Raw genomic sequence first — 20,756 nt, 5'->3', positions numbered from 1 at the left:
GACTGAACAGGCAATCCCCCGTTTCTTCTGTAAGTATATGCAATGTATATGCAACTTGTAATGTGTGTATTTTTATATGAAGACGGAAATAAAAACAAACAACAAATACGAAAATAGAACGTGAAAGTCGGCATCATCGTGTTTGTTTCTCACTCTCACAATTCGTGAAAGATGTTTCATTATGTTTGTCAGTTTAACTATAAGTGAAAACAGCAACGACTTTTTTGTCAATGCTGAAACACATTTCTTGTTTACCTAGTTTTTGAATTTCCTGTTGAGGACAGAAATTCATTCTACTTTCATTTTGTGAGAAACAATGTACTGTACAGAATGATATTGTATCATAATCATTTTTACTTTCAAACACTTTTTTTCGTGACTTATTTTATAATCTGGTCAGTTTCACTCAAAAGTGAAAGTAGGGTAAAACAAACATCCTGTTTCATTTCTAGTTTCATTCCACTTTTCTCTGAAATTAGACAAGCAGATGATTTCAAATTAATGAATATTTCGTCCCGTTGTTTTCTTTGCAACTGATTGACAATAATTGCCTTTCATCGACGTATATAGATAAGCACCATTATTCAGTATTTCAGTTGAAGCCATGATAAGCAATCATGGGCAATACATACTCATGGTTGAACTCGAACCTAAAATCTCCTAAATGACTAGACAGGCTTAGTTGCAAGTATCTATAGGTTTTCCCATTCATTTTCAAACTTTTTTTCATTCAATTTCACACATTTATACTTCAATTTCGTCGCAGGATGTCGGGAACAGGCCAATCTTACTGTCAAATTCGTCTTTCGTCGTTCATTTTCAAATAAAGTCCATTCAATTTAGTCATTTGGCATACATTTTCGTCATTTACAGTTCAAATTCGTCAGTCTCACTCGCAGCACTCAAAACAGCAGGATCGATTTCGTCTTTTTTCAATCATTTTCGTTAAATTTTCATTCATATTCGTCTCATATCTCTATCCGGTGTGATTTTCCAGTCATTCATGATTTTTTTTTCTGTAACCGTTCACATTTTACATTCAGGAATTAACATACACACAAGTGCCCCCCCCCCCCACACACACACACAGAACCACAGATACAGACACACACACACAAGCAATCCGAGTACACACTGATACAAACAGACGTACCGTCTGGCAAACGAAAACACTGACAAACGATTTCTAGGCAAACATGATTAAAGACAAAATTTAAGGGTAGAATTGTAGCCTGTTTAATGTCAAAGAATGGATAGGAACTAACAATCATGTTTCCTGCTTTCCAGGGTACAAAAATTAAAGTTTGCTTCATGCATTATGATGCGAAACCTGAACATTACGAGTTAAAGTTTAAAAGGTGACACTGACATACTGTCCTGGGTTATGTCTCTTGACTTTATCCTTCAATCAATTTTGGTTGGCAGTCATGTTTTTCGTGTGTTTTGTCTAAGCAAATGGTTAGGAAATAATGTGTAACGATACAATTTACGAGAGAAAGTAAAACTATGTCGGCTTAAAGTTAGTTCACCATCAAGATAAAGAATCGACAACATCTGACTAATTTGAATGAAAATTTCATGAAATTGTGTGAACAAAGACGAATTTGATCTTCACATTCTGCGATCCGTCAGCCGGAGGGATGAATTTGAATGACAATTGACGATTCTGAATGCTATGTCTTCGAAAATGTTTGACGAAAAACGAATTACAATGACGATTGACGAAATTGAAGTTAGGATTTGCGTTCCAGGTGCTTCTTGGGACGAAATTGAATAATAAATCTCTGAAATTGAATGACAAAAGTGCGAAAATGGATGGGAAAACCTATACTATACCGAACTTCCGCCCGAAAGCTAATGCTTATTCTATTTCTTTTTTTTTAATCATGGTTGTTACTACAAAACACATTGATTAATCGGTGCTTATTTACGTCGATGAAGCGCAATTTGGCGATAAATTGCAAGGAGATAATCATCGCTTCGACTTGTCGAGAAAACAGAAAACTATACACGGTGCGCTCGTTAAAGACAATGTACAGCAGCTGCATGAGAATCTACACTCGTTCAATTTGTTTATTGTTTATATTAACAAAATTTTCATTGATAATCTTCCAAATATTCCATCAAAAAATGTACACCAGATCTTTGAATTGATATCATAAAAAAATATGCAAAAGCTCCCTTATGTGGGAGGGGAATATCCCCCCCCCCCCCCCCCCCCCACACACACACACGCTTCCTTACTCGGTCCCCCTCCAATTAAAGACTTACAGTATACTTTCAGGATTAACAGGTTTCCGAATATTCCAGAAAAAAGTGTGCATCAGATCGTTTCATTTCAATTCTAAACATGCAAAAGCTCTGTCGTTTTTTGAGGTGTTATCCCCCTTCCCTTCCGTCCACAACCATAGAGTGATAGATGTAGTACAAAGTGATGACGCACACAATGCAGATACCGCGATTTAGCCATTCACATTTCCCATCTTTTCGTTTTATTACTTTTAGATCGAAAAAATCCTGATTTTTTGCAAAAGTGAATACCAGATCGCTGAATTTCAGTTCTGAAATTCAAAATTTCCCTCCTATGCGAGGGGAATACACGTACCACACCCTCCCTCGCTCTGTCGCTCCGCTCCCCCCCCCCCCCATCATGAAAACGAATCGACGCCCCTGACGTAGGTTATCACTGCATCATCGTTTCTACATGCACACCGTTTATTGTAGCATAAATGCTGTCTGCATTTATGTCTGCGCTGTGTGTTTTGTCGTGATATACTCTTTCTTTCTAACCCATCGGAATGATCCTGAAAATAAAAATTATGTCATATTCTACCATTATACTCCAGTTCGCGTCAAAAGTCTCCGGCAGCTTTTCAGCGTGACTGTGCGCAGAGTTCACACAAGTATTTTCACCTAAAGCAATTTTTAAAAACAGAATTACACACTCAACCATAAACGCGAGCGCACGAAGACACGAACACGTAGCATGCGATCTGAATTGCTGTGCTTCAAACGACTGTTTGGCGTCATTAATTTCGCCAGGAGTAGTAAACGATTGGAAAGGATTCATATCACTTTGCCTTATACTGGGGATCTGAACCAAATTCCACTTTGCCGGATTGTTTTAGCCAGATTTCGCGATAGAGAAGGAAATGAAAGGAAACCAAAGCATCGTTATGACTACCCAGTCGAGTTACTACACATCTGCCATCCACGCCACGAATGGACAAAATGAGAAAACACAGGTTCATGGTGACGACGTCGTGATCATCGTCCTATACACTTTCGTGGTCGTTCTTGGTATTCCAGGCAACTTGACAATTCTCCTGACTTACGCAAGAAAGAAAAAGCTGTTCAGCACTGACATCCTGATCATCACACTGGCCTTGGTTGACCTGGTGGCTAGTGTCCTGGCCTCCTTTCAAGTTCTCCGCTCCAGCTACCCGCCACTGGTGACAACTGGGCTGTGCATCGCGACCCACACGGCAGAGAACTCCATCGCTATCTCATCTTTAGCTCTGATGATGGTCATCAGCATCGACCGCTACTTGGCCGTCTGTCGGCCTTTCCGAAGGCGCCTAAGCCGGAGACAAGGGATCGTCATAGGTGTGGCATGTGTCGCTCTGTCACTAGGAGCAACCAGTCCTCCAGGTATGTTCAGCTGGCCTGGGTCAGTTCGCTCGGATTCTGCATGTCTCAGGGATATGAATTACGACAGAGCTCTGGTTCTCGTTGGTATACTGGTCACTGTTTTTGTAGTCTCTCTCCTTGTCACGACCATCATGTATATCAAGGTTTTTATCTTCTTGAAAAGTCGAGCGAAAATCCACGCTGACCTCGTCGGCATCGACCACAGCCGCGGCCCCTTAAATGATAATCAGCCTTCAGCTTATAATCGGCCAACCTCACGCATTGGTTCTTCGCTGTCTCCTGATGTCCGTCCTGGCAACGATGTAGGACGGGCTCAAACTCCATCGATATCGAAGATGCTTCATGATAGATTGAAGACGAAACCAGTGGGAAAATCCGACTCTGATGGTGGTAGCAGAACAACCACCGTTGCTCCGACGCTGCCAGGTTTAGGGGAGGAGCCAGTGGCGGGTCCCTCAAATCAGCTCGATGTACCCTTGGCTTGGGGGGAGCCACAGAGAAGGCTTCGAATGGAATCCAAAAGCATAGGAAGAAAAACAACGTTGATGTTGCTTGTTGTGACTGTGTATTTCTTCATCAGCTGGTCGCCTCGCATCATCGTCTCGGTAGTTTGGCGACATCTCAACCGAATGAGTGCGACCGACAACTCTTTTACAATGTTTATCACCATACTCGTTTCCCTTCGCAGCACCAACCATGTCATAAATTTCTTCATGTATTACCTGGTCAATACTAATTTCAGGAATGCAGTGAAAAAGTGCTTGAAGTTTAAGGGATTTGGAAAGAACATCTGGTAGTCATTGTCACCAGGAGAAAATTCCAGTAGAAAAAAAACAATCTCATCGAATGGTAGGTTGGTAAGGAAAACTATGATCAAAGTGGCCGACTGATTTCCTGAAATCATCCAGTCTGATGTTTGATTAAGACATGTTACGTAATTAATTGCTAATCGCATCTACATATTAATGTGTCGGAGTCATGTAGAATGAGAGAAATCTAATTTGCACATCATCTTTAGGTTGTGTCAAGTACTGAATGGATTTTAAGTGTTTTTTTTTTCATTCCAACCAGGTCATGATATTTGCACAATATTTTTTTTTTGCGTCTGGAAAGTCACCTGTTGAGTCAAGTTGGTGAGGCAAGATTTTGCTAGTGGTAAATATCCCTCGTTATTTGATTCTTTCACCATGTTCACCTCTACCTATAGGTATTACGTGAAAAACACAACACTGTGCAATGATACCATTCCAGTTTAGTGTGGAGAGGACGAGATTTAGTGCTGAGATTATTCAAGCTAGGAATCACATCGGCGCCTGTGGAACTGTATATAATATTGAGATAAAAAGCGTGAGTATCTTTCCAAAAAAAAACACCAACAAACCCTCACGTTTTGTAATTTTCAACATGAATTTTAACCAAATGAATGCATATTTGTGTTTCAGGAAAATTAGCATTGTATATGATAGATCGGAATCCATTATTCATGGTAATTACACCCACATATGTTTGAATGTATGTCAACATGTATTCATGTGCGTAGATTAATTTACTAGTAATCTTGGTGATCAGAACACTCCCACGCACTGTCACTATACAGCCTTGCACAGGGAATCAATGTTATGGATACATTTTTACTCTCACAATTACAAAAACCATCTGTCATGAACTTTACTAGGTTACAATGCAGGATGTGTAATTAGCCTTTCAAAGCAAACTCCTTTTCGACAGATTGAAATCAAGTATATGAATGTAGAAAAAGATTTTAGGTAGCCATGTGTGAAGTGTGCATGCATGTGTGTATGCGTGTGTGTGTGTGTGTGTGTGTGTGTGTGTGTGTGTTGTGTTGTGTATGGGGGAGGTGGTATACATGTACTTGTCTGCATTTATCATGTTGTATAATTTGTACATATGTTATATTCCATGTAAATAATATGTTACACCTTGCCATATACTGCAGTGTATTGTGTAAAGGGGCCCTGACCACAAGCTGTGCTTCACTGGGGTCCCAAACCCAAACCTATCATTCTGAATTTTTGCAGTTATGTCTTGTATTTTTGTCATGTTTGATTTGGTTTGCATAAACTGAACTGAACTGCGCTGAAGCTACTTGTAAAGTGGAAAATAGCAGGCAAAGCGTGATATTTAAGTGTTGTGCATCTAAAGATCACAATGTTAAGTTTTGATTATAACCATCATGTTCACACGGTCACGCTATCATCGGTGATGGTTAGTATAGGTAACAGGTAAACTGGCGTACATGGTGTAATTACGTTATCCTCGATGACACATTCCGTATGGCGTCTATACTATGTCCCGAAATTGACACAAGATGGCCATACGAATACGGAATTTCTAATTTCGTGCGAACTTAGCCCCAAACTTGGTTAAAAGCTGATCAAAAGCCAAAACAAGTATACGATCTTTATTGTTAGCAGCCTGAGAAACTCCACCGGCGGTTATGCCATGGCTTTTAAGATGCCCTCATGATGAACGATGTTTAAACACTCAGAGCCGAATCTGAACATTTCCTTTATCATGTGTCCACGTTTTGCTCAACTTCTGAACAGTGCGACACTTGCATAACTGTTATATCAGAAACTGAATTAACGAAATTGTCTAATCGGCTCTTATTGTATAAACTTGCTGTCATTCGCAAGGGCACCTTTAGCCATGACAGCCGATGGAGTTTCATAGGATACTTCAGCAATTTCCTGAGCGGCGGCAAAATCTGTGGCATGTTATGAAATAGTCTCATTTTCATTTTATGATAAAGATTCACATCTTCGTGTAGCCTTCTGGTGTGGTTCGATCGTCATCATGTGACGTTCTGTTGGCGTCGTATTTGCTCTGGCTCTTGACTGGCTTGTAACCACGTTCGGGGCCAACTTCAAACTTTGAAATTCCATATTCGTACTGTCATCTTGCGTCAATTTTGGGACATTGTGACGTCAGCCTGACGCAGGCGTCACACTGTCCCGAAGTTGAGCAAAGACGGACACGTAATAAAGGAAATGTTCAAATTCGACTCTGATAATTTGAACATCAGCGTATTTGTGAGGACATCCTAAGTCACCGTAAGACCACCAGTGGAATTTTTCCGGTTGCTAACAAAATGTCGTACTTGCCTTGGCTATTGATCAGCCTTTCACCAGCTTGAGGTCAACTTCGGCCGAATTGAAAGTCCATATCCTTATGGCTACCCTGTGACAAGATGGACAACGAGCAATCGCGTGCTGGTGTCCATTTCTTTTCTCACAGTTTCGAACTTGATAAGTTATCGTAATCGAAGTTAGCTATACAAGTTCACGTTAAAGTTAGGTATACACTACGTACTTGAAATGTGACTGACGGATTATACAGTCTGTGGCTATTGTAATTTTCGTGGTAATTCCTTAATTACCTTTTATTTTTCTCTATCCGATCGTTGTAACCTTCTGAAATCATTGGAGTAACGGGACAAGCAAAACAAGCACGCTGTATCTATATAGGCTCCGCTAAATCCCTCGTTCCTTTATACCCTAATATTAGTATTGTATTACCCTGTCACCAATCATTTGCATTTATAGTATAGTGTATTCATTATCGTACTAGTATTTCTATTATGCTCCTGTAATGTCTTCGTTTGTGAAATGCGAATAACAATTTAAATCAAAGTTGATTTAAGAATGTCTCAGTTCTTCTGTCAGTCTGACATGGCTGTCTTGTTCAAGAGCGATGCTTTGTCATTTTCGATTTTATTGATAATGATTTGTGCATGTTGGAGACTGTGGAATGTATTAGTTAAAGCCACATATCCCTACAATATAGGACACAGATCGACACCGTCGACTGATATGAGATATAAATGTAAAAAGTCGCACTCTGGCAGTAAATTAGAAAATCACGCAAAGATTGAAGAATTTAAGTCGTTTGTGTGTCTTCTTTGAATCTTATATATGTAACAAAGTGTATCGTCCCTGGCTAAAGCTCACTGCCCTATACACGTATCACAAATACACAGATGTGTACGTCTGTACGCACAATGCCATTAGTAGCGAGCTTTAGATTTGCGACGCGAACGCTAAGACGATGCTATTTAGAAAAAAAAAATAAGAATGGTGTTTTGCACATGCGCAAGACAGCTGTTTCCATTGACCAACCCGAAAGGCTGCGGCGTATCAGCGTTCGCGTCGCAGATCTAAAGCTCGCTATTGGCGGGTTATACGGACAAGGCTTTCACATTGAAAAACGTGAGCAAGATTATACGACGAAATTCATCGTGGAGAGAGAGAGAGAGAGAGAATAAAAAAAAAACCCAAAACAAAACACAAAGAGCACAGCCCAACGTTCGTATAAGATCTCCAAACCAGCGCGGGGTTCGGAAGCTTTGCCAATCGTTCGCGGGCGTCGTTTTAGGTTGTTTTGATACACTATTATGTAGGTATATGTTTTGTTAATGTTGAATTATTTCATTTTCCAATGAAATTTCTAGCGAACGTTTCCGGCATCTCGGTCGTCATTAGTTCGTGATTTCATCTCGAAAATGTACTCAAAACTTCCGCGATGTTTCGCAAAATTTTCGATAAACCAAAAACAGATCCCGATAGATTTGAAGAATATCTGGCACATGTCTCGCGCAAGCAGAACAAATTGTCCGATCATTCGATTTTCTGGACTTATCCGGGAACTCTTCGCGCACTTCTGAAGACTTTTGAAATCCGCACCACATGATATCTGACCTATACAAAGCGCATGGCAGAATGGTTGGCATGAGCCTATATAAGGTGCGCGAGGCTCATGGTTCCTAGGGGGAACGGTCAGATAAGCCAGTGTAGCCCCAGCAGGACGAGGAGCTGGTCCCATGCAGAAAAATCCATGTTTGAGAGCGGGGACAACAGTGAAGCGAGCTGCATCAATTCTTGTGGCAATTAAGGGTTGAAACAATAGGAAGAAGGAGAAGGGGGTGGAGAAGAAGAAGAAGTGGTTGTGGACCTTAGAACATTCGTGTTGTTCGCGCACGTGTTATTTCGTGTATGTGGACATGCCGTAGTTCGTGAGACTGGCGTCACACTGTCCCGAAGTTGACACAACATGGCCAAACGAATGTGAAATTTTCAATTTTCGTGGAAACAAGCAACAACAAAAATTTTACACCATTTATTTAGAAATATATAGAAAGTTCCGATTTTGGTGGTTATTTTGGCTGTCATTTTAAATATCTTAAAAAACTTCAGGCAGCCAGTAAAACAAGGTTCAGTCTAGTTCACCCAGACTTTTGGAAGACGTCTCGGAAGTTGCCCTGGTGTCGCCATGGTGAGAGCTTGTACCATTAGTTTTCTATTTGTTTGTTTTTGGTATTTCGAGTCACACTATCAGTCCCAGAGTCCCTGTGACGTCCTCTCCATTGAGGTAGTCCCTCACAACTGATTCTTCTCAGCAACAGGTTTCTGGATATATTTAGTTTACACAGTAGGGCCTACAAAGATTTTTAGTTGCCATATTTTGCATTTGCTTCATTACATCATCAGTGATAAGAGAGAAAAAAAATCACAAACACAGACGCTCTCTTTCACACATACACAACACTTACACACATACACGCACAAACAAAACACACCAACACACGCAAGACACTTCTAGTCTACTTGATGATGAGCGAAAGGCATTGCCCAGGTGACGAAATTTTGATTATACTTGCCAGCTACATTGACAGCCATCTTCGAATAAAAGGCTTGTAGGAACACTCTGATAGCAACAGCCCTGCAATCTATGGCACTCGAGAATTCTTGATCGAGGCGTTTAATAGTTTAAAACTAGCCCTTTGAGTTTCAGCAAGTGCCAAGGTGCTAATCCTCTCACGCCAGATTAATTTGGTGACATGTGATAAATAAAAAATAATTCACTCCTAGATTTACCAATGGGAAAATGAGTCAAACTGAGACTCTGATGGAATACACAAGCAGCGGACTCGGTCATGCATATGAACCAAAATCAATAGACCGTTTCTATAATTTATTACAATCTACGGATGTTTCTTTTACTACAGCAGGGTAACGAAATATTTCATTCATCTGCTCCCTCCCATTTAGTTCCTCGGGCAGGAATAATTCGCTCAGTTGTTGCTAGGTATAGGGCAAGCCTGCGGCAAGCTTTGTGGTTGTTACAGGCAACTTTTGTGAAGAAAGCATGCATAAAATCTAGATACATTACAAAACTCAGGGGGGATCCAGGAATTCTGTAAAGGAGGGGCGCAACTAATATTTCTGGTGCCACTTCCGGGTTTCATTCCATTTTTTTCTTTTTATTTCTTTTGTTTTTAACGAAAAATAAAGGGGGCGTGCGCCGGTTGCGCCCCCCTCTGGATCCGCCACTGAAACTGGTTTATTGGCATTGGCCTTTGCTCGACGCCAAAATGCAAGAACCCCGGGAGAGGTATTCCGCCGGAGACTTGTTAACAGGAAATGACAGTCCGCTGGAGGATGGGGAACATAAATGTGACACATGACCTTACTCCACACCATTCAGCACAACACTGACTTACCTGTCATGGTTAATTATTTTGATGTGACAAGGGAGCATCTCATTGGTTTGGAGACTAGGTGTTGACCTGGTGGTGACTCCAGTCTTGCTGGTCGCGGAGTGGTTGTAGAGGCGTCTCCGTCATGTCTCCGCGAGGTCTCCTGGAGACTAGCCTGGTCTCTGGGGAGTCACGAGAAAATCGAACATATTCGAATTTAGACACCTTTCCAGTCTCCAGCTGGTCTCGGAGATGTCTCCTCGACATCTCCGCGACGTCTCTCTAGTTACGGAGAGTAATTTTGTCCGCGAGGTCTCCGCGTAGTCTTCGCGACCTTGTGGAGACACATTGAAGTCCTACCGGAGACGTCGCGGCGACGCCGTTTCCTCGACTTCCGGGAAAATCAATATTCTTCTTCTTATGGAGTCGCCTTCTTAGTGAGAGTGCAAGCAATTTGTCTTTTTTTTTGGGGGGGGGGGCGGTGACAGAGATATACGCCTTATACAGTGCGTATAAAAAAAAGCAACACGATTTAATTTCAAATTTGTAAAGATTGTGTTAACTTTACACCAAAGTGAGTAGCAACATCTTAAAGCCACATATCTCTTCTTTCCAATGATATCTTATTAATTATTCTTACACGGTCATGGATGGCTGAGTAATCATTCTTTTTGGACAATGGATCAAATTGGACTTGGGACCAAGTTTCAGTTAGTTCAGATGCCTATGGTGGGCACATGGCGCACCAGCCCATCGACTAGTTGCAGTAAGAAACAGATTGGCTGAGGTATTTGGAAATCGGGTGATTGCCTTGTATCATGATGTGGAGTGGCCACCACGATCTCCGGATCTGACTTGTGACTTTTTTTTCTTTGGGGTTATCTCAAGAGCAAAGTGTTCATTACCCCTCCACCTGACATTGCAACTTTGAGACAAAGAATCACTGATGAGTTTGAAGCTCTACGCCACCAAGCCCCAATGATTCGCATGGCTGTGCGTGAGATGGAGAGAAGAGCTAATCTCTGTGTGGAAAGGAATGGTGGCCATGTTGAGGGGCATGGGATGTGATGTTAAAAAAAGATATCTGAAAAAATACAATGGTAAGTTGCGATTATTAATTTCATTATTCCATTTGTTAGTTAATTTCTAATAAGGTGCATTGATTCTTGCAGTGTCTAAACTTGGTCCCAAGTCCAATTTGACCCATTGTCCAAAAAGAATTATTACTCAGCCATCCATGACCGTGTATGAACAAATAAGATATCATTGGAAAGAGGAGATATGTGATTTTCAGATGTTGCTACTCACTTTGGTGTAAAATTAACACAATCTTCATAAATTTGAAATCAAATCTTGTTGCGTGTTTTTTTCTGGATACGCACTGTATATAGTCTTGACTCAAAACAGGTACCAATACAGCCATCCAACAAATTCCTAGAGCAAAGGTGATGAACCACAGTTTGTAAAGAGGTTCGAGAGCTTTAGTTCCAACTGTCTATAATTCTTCAAACAGCTGTCATTTTTTTTTCTAGAGATGTATAAAAGAATTCCACAGGTGCAACTGCGTCTTTGATCTCGGCGTTTGATGCCTTCATCCTTTTGAGCAATTTGAAGGTTCACTGCGAACTCTATTACTTTGGTATCATCAAGGAGGTTTATTACATTGGAGTTCCAACTGGCTGCAATTATTCAAACAGTTGTCAGATTTCTATTGATGTACAAAAAGAATTCCACAGGTGCACTTGTGCCTTTGATGATCGATGTTCCAAGCCGCCGTCTTGCTGAGCAATCTGAAGATTCATTTTGAACGTTGTCATAATGTTGGCCATATTTTGCTTATTTATTTATTAAATGAAATGAAATCTTACGTAATGATAAAGCATGTAAAACAAAAGTCAATTCGGTCCAGAAATTTGCGCAAAAGTGTAAATCAGAGCAGTATCATGTGAAAATGTTTAAAACTGTACTATCCAAGACAGCTGCTTTTATCACTTTTCCGCTTAATTTCCACAAATGAAACTAATATGGAATAATCTTCAAGTATAATTCTTTCTTGATAGATATATCAGATTAGTGCCCGGGTATGCCCAGTCGAGTAATTTTCATCTTTATTTCAGCATTTTTTGCTCAATTTCTAATCGCGCATCCTCGTGTTTGTACCTTTATAAGAGGGATAGCGAAAAGTAATTACCATCACAAAGACATATCTTCCTTTGAAAGTGGCTGATGATTATGCAATGAGACACGAGTCAATTGTCTTACTATCTGCGTGGGAGATCCTGTTTGGCACATGCTTCAAATATTTTTTGAGCGGCGGCTTCGAACATCTGGCAAAGGAAATAAGACGGTTGTGACTCCATTCTCTAGAACCTCCTTGGTATTATGCTTGTTTATTCTTTAAATGAAGTCAAATTTTCCCAAATGATAAAACGTAAGAAACAAAAGTCAATCCCTTCCTGAAATGTGAGCAAAAGTGTAAAATCAGAGATTTATGCTGTGTAAGGGTTTGAAAGTGTAGCCTCCTGGAAAGCTAATTTTACCACTTATCCACTAAATCAAAACCAACGTGGTATATTTCTTCTATACATAGTTCTTCATGAATTTCTATGTCAGATTAGTGTCCGGACGCACCCATCAGTCGAGTGATTTGTTTTTTATTTCATCAATATTTGCATAATTTCCTGTGTCTTTACCAATATGTCCCACTCATTTTTCCCCCCATAAGTATGGATGGTGAAAGTAATTACCATCATAAAGACATACCTTCCCTTAGAGAGTGGCTGGTTTTTGTGCAGTGAGACATGAGGCGTTTTCACATCAGCCCGATGTTTCGAAATAGCGCGCTATTTTCTGACTTGGGAGATAAAAAAATATCTCGAGCTTGGATTTTTATCGGGCTGATGTGAAAACGCCTATGAATCTTCTTATCTTCCTATCTGTGAGGCAGACCCAGTTTGCAATTGGCACATACTTCAAATATTTTTCAGTGGTGGTATCATAAGTTGGTTCAAAGGGAATGTGACTACAGTTTGTATCTCTTGAACCTCCTTGGATACACCACCTGAGGTTATCTATCATTTTGCACTAAAACTGTTCCGCTGTGTACCCAGCAAAGTGATAGTCTGCAAAAAATGTCCACCATGGAATGGGAATGGTGTGCTGCAGCTGTGTTTTGTTGATTGGAATTTAAACGATGCCACAAAAGAGCAGATTTTACCTGGTACAGGTTTAACTCCGAAAATCCCAACAATTTGGAGTCAATGATGACCATGTGAAATAGTTCCCTGTAGTTTGTGTGTGCTACAAATTATTCCTGACAATTACTTAGTACTAAGCAGTAAAATAACACATACATGTGGTGACCATTTTACTTCACTTCATTCATTTGAGGTCACCACAATGGCCCGAATTCACGAAGGTGGTACAAATGAAACCGTGGTTTAAACCATGGACAAAAACCATGAAGCGCCAAGTGTAGCACAGAATATTTTGTTACGAAATTGGTCATTTCGTCGCCTAAATGACCGTTTCGTTAACTAAATTATCATTTCGTGGACGAAATGTTCATTTAGTTACAAAATGTTGTCATTTTGTTACAAAATAATCACTTTATCGACGAAATGGCTGATTTCGTAACGAAATATTCCATGCGACACTTGGCGCTCCATGGTTTTTGCCCATGGTTTAAACCATGGTTTCATTTGTACCACTTTCGTGAATTTGGGCCTGAGAGTTTAAACTCTAAACGCACAGCTACATCATGAACAATCACATGACAGCCATATACAGCACCACACATCAACATCATCAAGATATTAACATACGCAATGACAGTTAGCTATCTGTTTGTATCAACCTTGTGAACACGTCGCAAATCATGTATGACATTGAATCACAGTTTGCGTATCACATAGACTTTATTTTTCCATATTTTCATGTTGTTATTTACTGAGAAAATAATAACAAAAACTCTCTGAAACCTCACATAACTGGCCAAAAGTGAAATGGACTATCAACTCTTGGACATGATGGGGTGCAATGACATGTTCAATCAACGACTATTTTTCAGCCTCAATCTAGGCACTGTTATGGGTGTGGTCTCAAATGTTGACTATGGCACAGTAGTGGCACAGAATTCTCTCTTCATTTTTACAACATGCTCTTGATGAAAACACACTGCATCTTCACGAGACACTTCACTGATATCATCACAGAAAAATTCTGAATCACCTGCGATATCAACAATGACACATGAACAAATTCACTTTGGAGGACAACAGCAGAAAAAAAAAAATCAAAATGTAAGAAAGTAAGACTGGTGGCTTGGGGTAAAGCGTGACCCCATAGGATTCATTCTCTACTTCTGACATCAAATGCTTCATGTTCTAATGCATACATACTACTGCACAGAAATGGTGCTGTACATGAAGCTACAAGAAACATGTGAACTACTTGCTAGGTTGCAAGGATAAGCCTCTTGTTTATTCATCATACTCAACATTTAATCACAATAGCCTATCATTTTAATAAGACCATGTCATGGGGGGGGGGGGGGGAGGAGGTGTCTTTGGTCTGAATATGACATTAAGAAAGAAATAATGCCTCCAGCACCCTTTGGGCAAAGTCATAATATGCATGGACGTCACTGACAGTCTGTAGGATGAGCTGTCAGCAAAATGTTTTGACTTCAGATAGGATATGATGGAAGATTGCAGATGATGTTCCTCACCGGACAAATACTGAATATTACATGACGAAGCATTGTGTTGAGATAGGACATAAAAGCTGCGTCAATGCAGGTAATGCTCCCGCCACATCAGACAGGAAAACACTATGATGCTTTCATCACATGTACTTTGGCTGTAGATGTCTGATTTCAAGCTACGGACAAACTTCACGTATTGTTCATCCATACTTGCACATCCTCCATGCTTGCCATGCTTACGCAATAACAACCATGCGAAAGCTTCAGCACTGGGGGAAAAAGTGTCTTACCAACATTTAAAAAGGAAATAGTTATGCTTCCGGGATTTCTCCTTCTTTTCAAATTTAGAAGAGCAACACAATATTATCAACTCCATGAAAAATTTTGTCATGACAAAGCATTATCAATATCAGTATAAAGTTTGACCAGGGAGATTATTTTTGGTGTTTGTTGCATTGATTAACAAATAAAAAAAAGAAAGAAAGATGAATGTTTACATGTGTCAGAAGAAAGAAAGATATGGCACAGGGTGTGTAGGCATATATCCAGATCTTACCATGCAAACAAAATGTGTTTAGACTTATTCTAGATGGATTGATATAGCTCTTTTTACAGCCTTTGTGCAAGTACTGCTCAGGGCATATTACAATGTTACTGCCCTCTTGGATCATTGTCCACATTTCACGTAAGGTTGCTCAACTTGCGGGACCCCATTTCTTGGGGTGAATGACTCACTGGCTGTCCTGTATATTCTTTCACCCAGTGCCTAAAAACAAGAAATCCTGTTAAGTTCTAGTCTGTTTTCCTCTGTAGCATTAGTGCATATAGTTCCCACATCATGACACAAGACTATAGAAGAGCTGGAATAATACCCCTATCAAGGATTAGCACTGTTCTATGTACCCTTCAACTTCTCAGTTTGAAATCATGATTGTTCAATATCAATGTTAGTGGGGAAATGTTGGCAATCATTATTTCATTTCTCACAACCACAATAAGATGCAATTAACATTAAAAAAATGAAACCACTCCTATATTCTGGTGTTAGAAAAACCACAATTGAGAATCACTTACACTATGGGTCAGTTGTTCACAGGGCTAGTCAATTTTCTGGGAGTCTTCCAGAACATCAGGTAAATTTGGCAGCTCTGTGTAAGGGGTGACTTTTCTCTGATTCAGTACTCGTCTACCACACCTAACATTAGTATGGTTTTAAGTGAGAGTAGCTGTCTTGGGAAGGCTATTTTGGTCATATCTCCTGTAAATCTCCACTAAAATTCCTGGGTACCTCTCATTTCACTGACTTTATGTTGGCCACTTCTAACACTCTCAATAATGCCTCAGCATTACAGGACTACAAAGTCTAAGAGATAAACGTTATTGCAAACAAGTACAAGGTATCTGTACAGAAAAAGTCTGACAAATCATTCAAAAACCACATATTTTAGTGGGACAATTGCACTAATCGATTCTCTTCAAATAATAAATAATCAAAGTACGTGTTTACACCACGTCATATTTCAAGAAACTTTCAAATGTAAGAAATGTTCCCTGTTTAGACCTATAAACAAATCCGTACAACCTCACATGAATAAAGAGCTCGGCTCACCTTCTCATCCCAATAAATATCTTCTAATAAATAAGGGTCTTCAAGACTTTGAGAAGACAAGTAATCTATACATGCATTTAAATTAAAATGAAAAAAAAAATCCCCAGTTATTCCCTGATTGATTCTGCTTTTCAATTTTCATGACAAGAAAATACTATATATCGGGCAAGGTTCTGAAAAAAGGGGTCTAAGACATATATTCATCAAACCATGAAAAGACCTATGATACATTGCATAATTACAACCATGTAACCTCTCTAGACACCATGTACATAATACATCTTATTATCCATCAATATATCTGTATGAAAAAAGTAATCATGGACCAAACTCAAAAAATGTATGTTCAAAGTCATGTAAACTGTACATTTGTCACAGTACAAACTGATGTTAAATGGCAATATGATACATTTGTACTGGTTTGCACCTGTACTCTATTCATTATTTACATAGAAAAAAAAACAACAAACAAACACTGCTCTTTTATACAGTTTTAGCTCCTTGTGTTTGTTAAACTATGACTTGTATCTGAAGTGAGATTAAGGGCTAAAATATTTGCAATGCAAATTTTCCATGTGAAATATATTGCAATCCTCTACAAAAATAAAATCACATGTGTACTGTTTACTGATCAAGTCATAATTTACATGAAGACTGTACCACTTCAAAGTCCCTTGACTAGCAACAGCATAAGAAAGTACCACACCATGAATTATGTTGCATATGTGCATTTCACACAGATTTGAAAGATGAAGCAATCACAGACCACATTCTGCTTTTGGTAGAGAGTTCAATGGCAATAGACTGAGAGAAAACAGGTCATAAGATTAGCCTGTTTCTATCTCACCATTCAAGGAGAAATGAAGTTCCTCCTGTGCTTAGCTCAGTGTATGAAATAGGTGCCACCAGTATCTTTTTTTTAAATACAATTTTATGAAAGAGATTGCATGATAAAGAGCAAGAAAAGAGCATTTCCCTTTTTGAAATACTCAAGATACCAATACAACACTGAAAGAAATTGAAAGAAACTTCAAGCACAGTTCTGCTGATATTTCATGAGACTCCAATGATGCAACAGTTGTCTTCCTACTATAAGAAAAAAGAAAGTAATGGGATGGAAATGTAAGTGAAAGCAAGCATTTCACATGCCTAAAATGTATTAGCTTACAACAAATTCTACCCTCCTTCAAAGCATTATTTTTTTCAGAAGTGGGTGAAATGCCAAGATCTTTTATGCTCTACGAAATTGCCAACTCACTGGTATAAAAATCACCAACATAATCCTTCAAATTTGGAACGGATGGAATACACAAATGTTCATACATGATGGTAAAATGGACACCAAGGTGTGATAAAAAAAACAAAATTTTGTGGTTTTGAGATATATGTGTATTTATATCTTTAATATGCTCTTGCATCTTCCGTCTTTTCCCAACCTTATAATTACATCACGATTGCAAAACATGTAAGCGACTTAATCCCACACCAATTTGTATAGGATATTCAATCATCAATACACATCATTCTCTGAACATGGTGACTCTATGTGACTTGGCAATATCTACAAAAACAAAAATAAATAAATAAATGTCAACTTTGATAATTTACACGAGTGATGACATGTTACATTCAGTTAGTCACTTTCCATGATGAAAAATACAGTGTACATTGTTTGTGCTGAAGAAGAAAAAATCCAGCTAGTCACCTTTGGGTTTTAGACATCTTGTCTACAGGTAGCTTCATTCCTTCACACACAGTTTTGCGTTCTCTCTACAAAGTCAAATTCTTGCTGAATGCTGCCTCATTATTGAACTTGTAAATCTGGTCACTGAAAGTTTTTTTCTTTTTTTTTTTCAGTGGCAGGATGCTGTTTCAGCAGCCATAAGTCCAACACAAATAAGGCGTATTACCTCCATATCACTTCCCACTTTCCATCACAGCAGTACAATTACCATCAAATACAAAACACTCAGTTTGAGGCAATGGTGTTATGATGATTACTGTATTGTCCTTTTTTTTCTGAAAAAAAAAGGCTTTCTACATTCTGGAGACACTCCAGAGTAAATGCCTATAATGCAATAATTTCACCTCAGGCAATTCCAAGCACAAACCAACTGGTTCAGGACCTCAGATTATACTCCAGAACACAGATGATGTTGTTCTCAGTTCATGGAATATGCAATAAGATGATGTATATTTGTGTCAATGAACTGCACACATGGCCTCAAATTCTCTGATCCAGCTGGCCTACATACATGTGTCTTGGGAATGGCTCTTCCATTTTTTTTTTTTTTTTTTTTTTGCTGCCTCCACTGAGCACCTCACATGACAGCCTCCTTTGATCTTGCAAACAAAATTCTCTGCTCTTGTTGCACAATGCATATTATTTCAGAACGGCATGGTGACTCGCTCTCTTGCAAGCAATGATTCAATGAGTTCGAACCACAGTCGTTCCTAGGCAGCTTTCAACTGATCTACCCTGTTCTCCATCTCAATCATGGAATAACCGCATCCCAGTTCTTGGCAGCAAACATTCTCTTCAGTCTCATCGTGTTCTGTGCACTCCCACTTGTCGAGGAGTATCCAGCTCAGTTCATTCTCTCATGACATGGCACGTATCTCATAAAGAAATGATGACAAAAAAAATCCAGGACTGTCTGTGAAATTGTGTCCTTGTCCTGGAGGACATCACCATGGTAACCACTCAACAGGTGGATGCATCAGTTGACAGGGACTTCTGCATCTTCTCGTCCGGTTTCCTGTGTGTGTCCTTTAACTTGCTCAATGCTTTGTTTGCTGTAGCCAGTTCTGCCATATGCTTTAACTCCCTCTCCTTTAGCTTCTTCAAGTCCTGCTGCCAACTCTGTCATAGGGGATAGACAATAATTAAAGAGTTTAATATTTGACGGAATAACACTCATTTGTGACACACACTGGAAATGGTCCAACAGAAATTTAGTAGAGAGCCCAGATGGGTGTTATACTGTAACTGCAATTCTATATACCACTTATTTTCCAAATTTCAAATGTAAACTGAGGCTGCAAATATGGAGTTTCTTTTGATTTAAAGTTTTGACAGTTGCTCTTTTCATATCAACGTGATGAATGCGATTTATGTTCCAGATGGTCAAGATCCCATCATAAAGACCCTTATCTTCACTCTGACTCTATATTCACTGTAGATGTACCGGTAACTGTAGTTTAAGGGGTATTTGACAAGATTTACTGTCTTTGGATCACAACATAACTGAAATACATAAATGTTTCTCATTACAAATTTCAAATGTCCTGTTCTAGAAAATCTTGACAAAGCATTCAAGATTAAAATAGTAAATATGAAGCAAACTACTCTCACAACTAACTTTGTCAGGATACTTTGTAAGCTGTTTCAATCAATGATTTAAATAAATATGGGAAAGAAGGAAACAATTTGAATTCACATGGATGCCACATCAAGAAATGATGCTAGGCAACACTGTGCCCAGAGACATGGCTGTAGCATAGGCTGCAGCCACTAATCTTGTCATCTCTACTTACCACATTCTCTTGGATGAGCTCCTTCTTTTCTGTTCTCAGTCTTAAGATCTCCAGTTTCATTTCTTCTAATTGTTGGCTCAGGTTAGCTACCAGGAAGAAAAAGACACAATTTACATAATCAAAGTGAGTTTCTCATGACTCTGGTCTCTTGCATCTCCCTCCATTTTCAGTCTTTCACCTCTTCATTTCATCACATTTCTGAAATCTGAAGTTCACTGACGAGAAAATCATATTCCAGGTGCAAAATAAATCTATTTTGGAATGAAAATTGAGTATTTTGAATTCCTTTCCCTCAAGTTCTGAAAGTGATGTCATGAAAAGAGCCATGACTGGATGTCCACAACAATTTGGCAGATAGGAAGCCACCTGAGCATTTCATGCATTATAGAGACCAATAGAATCATATATTCATAAAGTAAAATCACATTATATACTTTCTTCGTCACACATCAATTAATGTATGCAGTGTCACGGAAGGATGAGAGAATATGTGACCTGCCACAACAAAAGGATCCTTAGACACTGACGGCTGAGCCGAGAAAATGGAGTTTGAAGTCAGATCATATGATCGTATTTCTGGTTTTGGCATAATTTTGTAGTTTAATGTATATTCTATCATCTGCTGAAAAGTCAAAGCTAAATGATCATAGGAAAGGCAAAAAACCAGTGTTTTTCTGGGCCATAATTTTCCGACTTTCAATGGAACAGAAACGTATATGAAGATTTGGATTTAGTGCCGCAGATAGACTCCACCCCTA

At 39.2% G+C, this 20,756-nt stretch overlaps 1 protein-coding gene and 1 pseudogene across 1 annotated transcript; one reads left to right on the top strand and one right to left on the bottom strand.

Moving 5' to 3' along the window:
• Positions 1-3,176: 3,176 nt before the first annotated feature.
• On the top strand, positions 3,177-4,448 carry LOC139736109 (uncharacterized). The gene has a single exon (XM_071646842.1). It carries the CDS (start codon positions 3,177-3,179, stop codon positions 4,446-4,448), a length of 1,272 nt encoding a protein of 423 aa, XP_071502943.1.
• Positions 4,449-14,709: 10,261 nt separating this feature from the next.
• LOC139736110 (uncharacterized) overlaps positions 14,710-20,756 on the bottom strand; it is a 296,424-nt pseudogene continuing 290,377 nt past the window's right edge.

This window comes from Diadema antillarum, unplaced genomic scaffold (assembly GCF_040938485.1).
Source record: "Diadema antillarum isolate AM-2024a unplaced genomic scaffold, OU_Dant_1.0 seq00000621_RagTag, whole genome shotgun sequence".
NCBI lineage: Eukaryota > Metazoa > Echinodermata > Echinoidea > Diadematoida > Diadematidae > Diadema > Diadema antillarum.
Note: the sequence above shows the minus strand (reverse complement) of the source record. Positions and strands in the feature narration are given on the sequence as shown.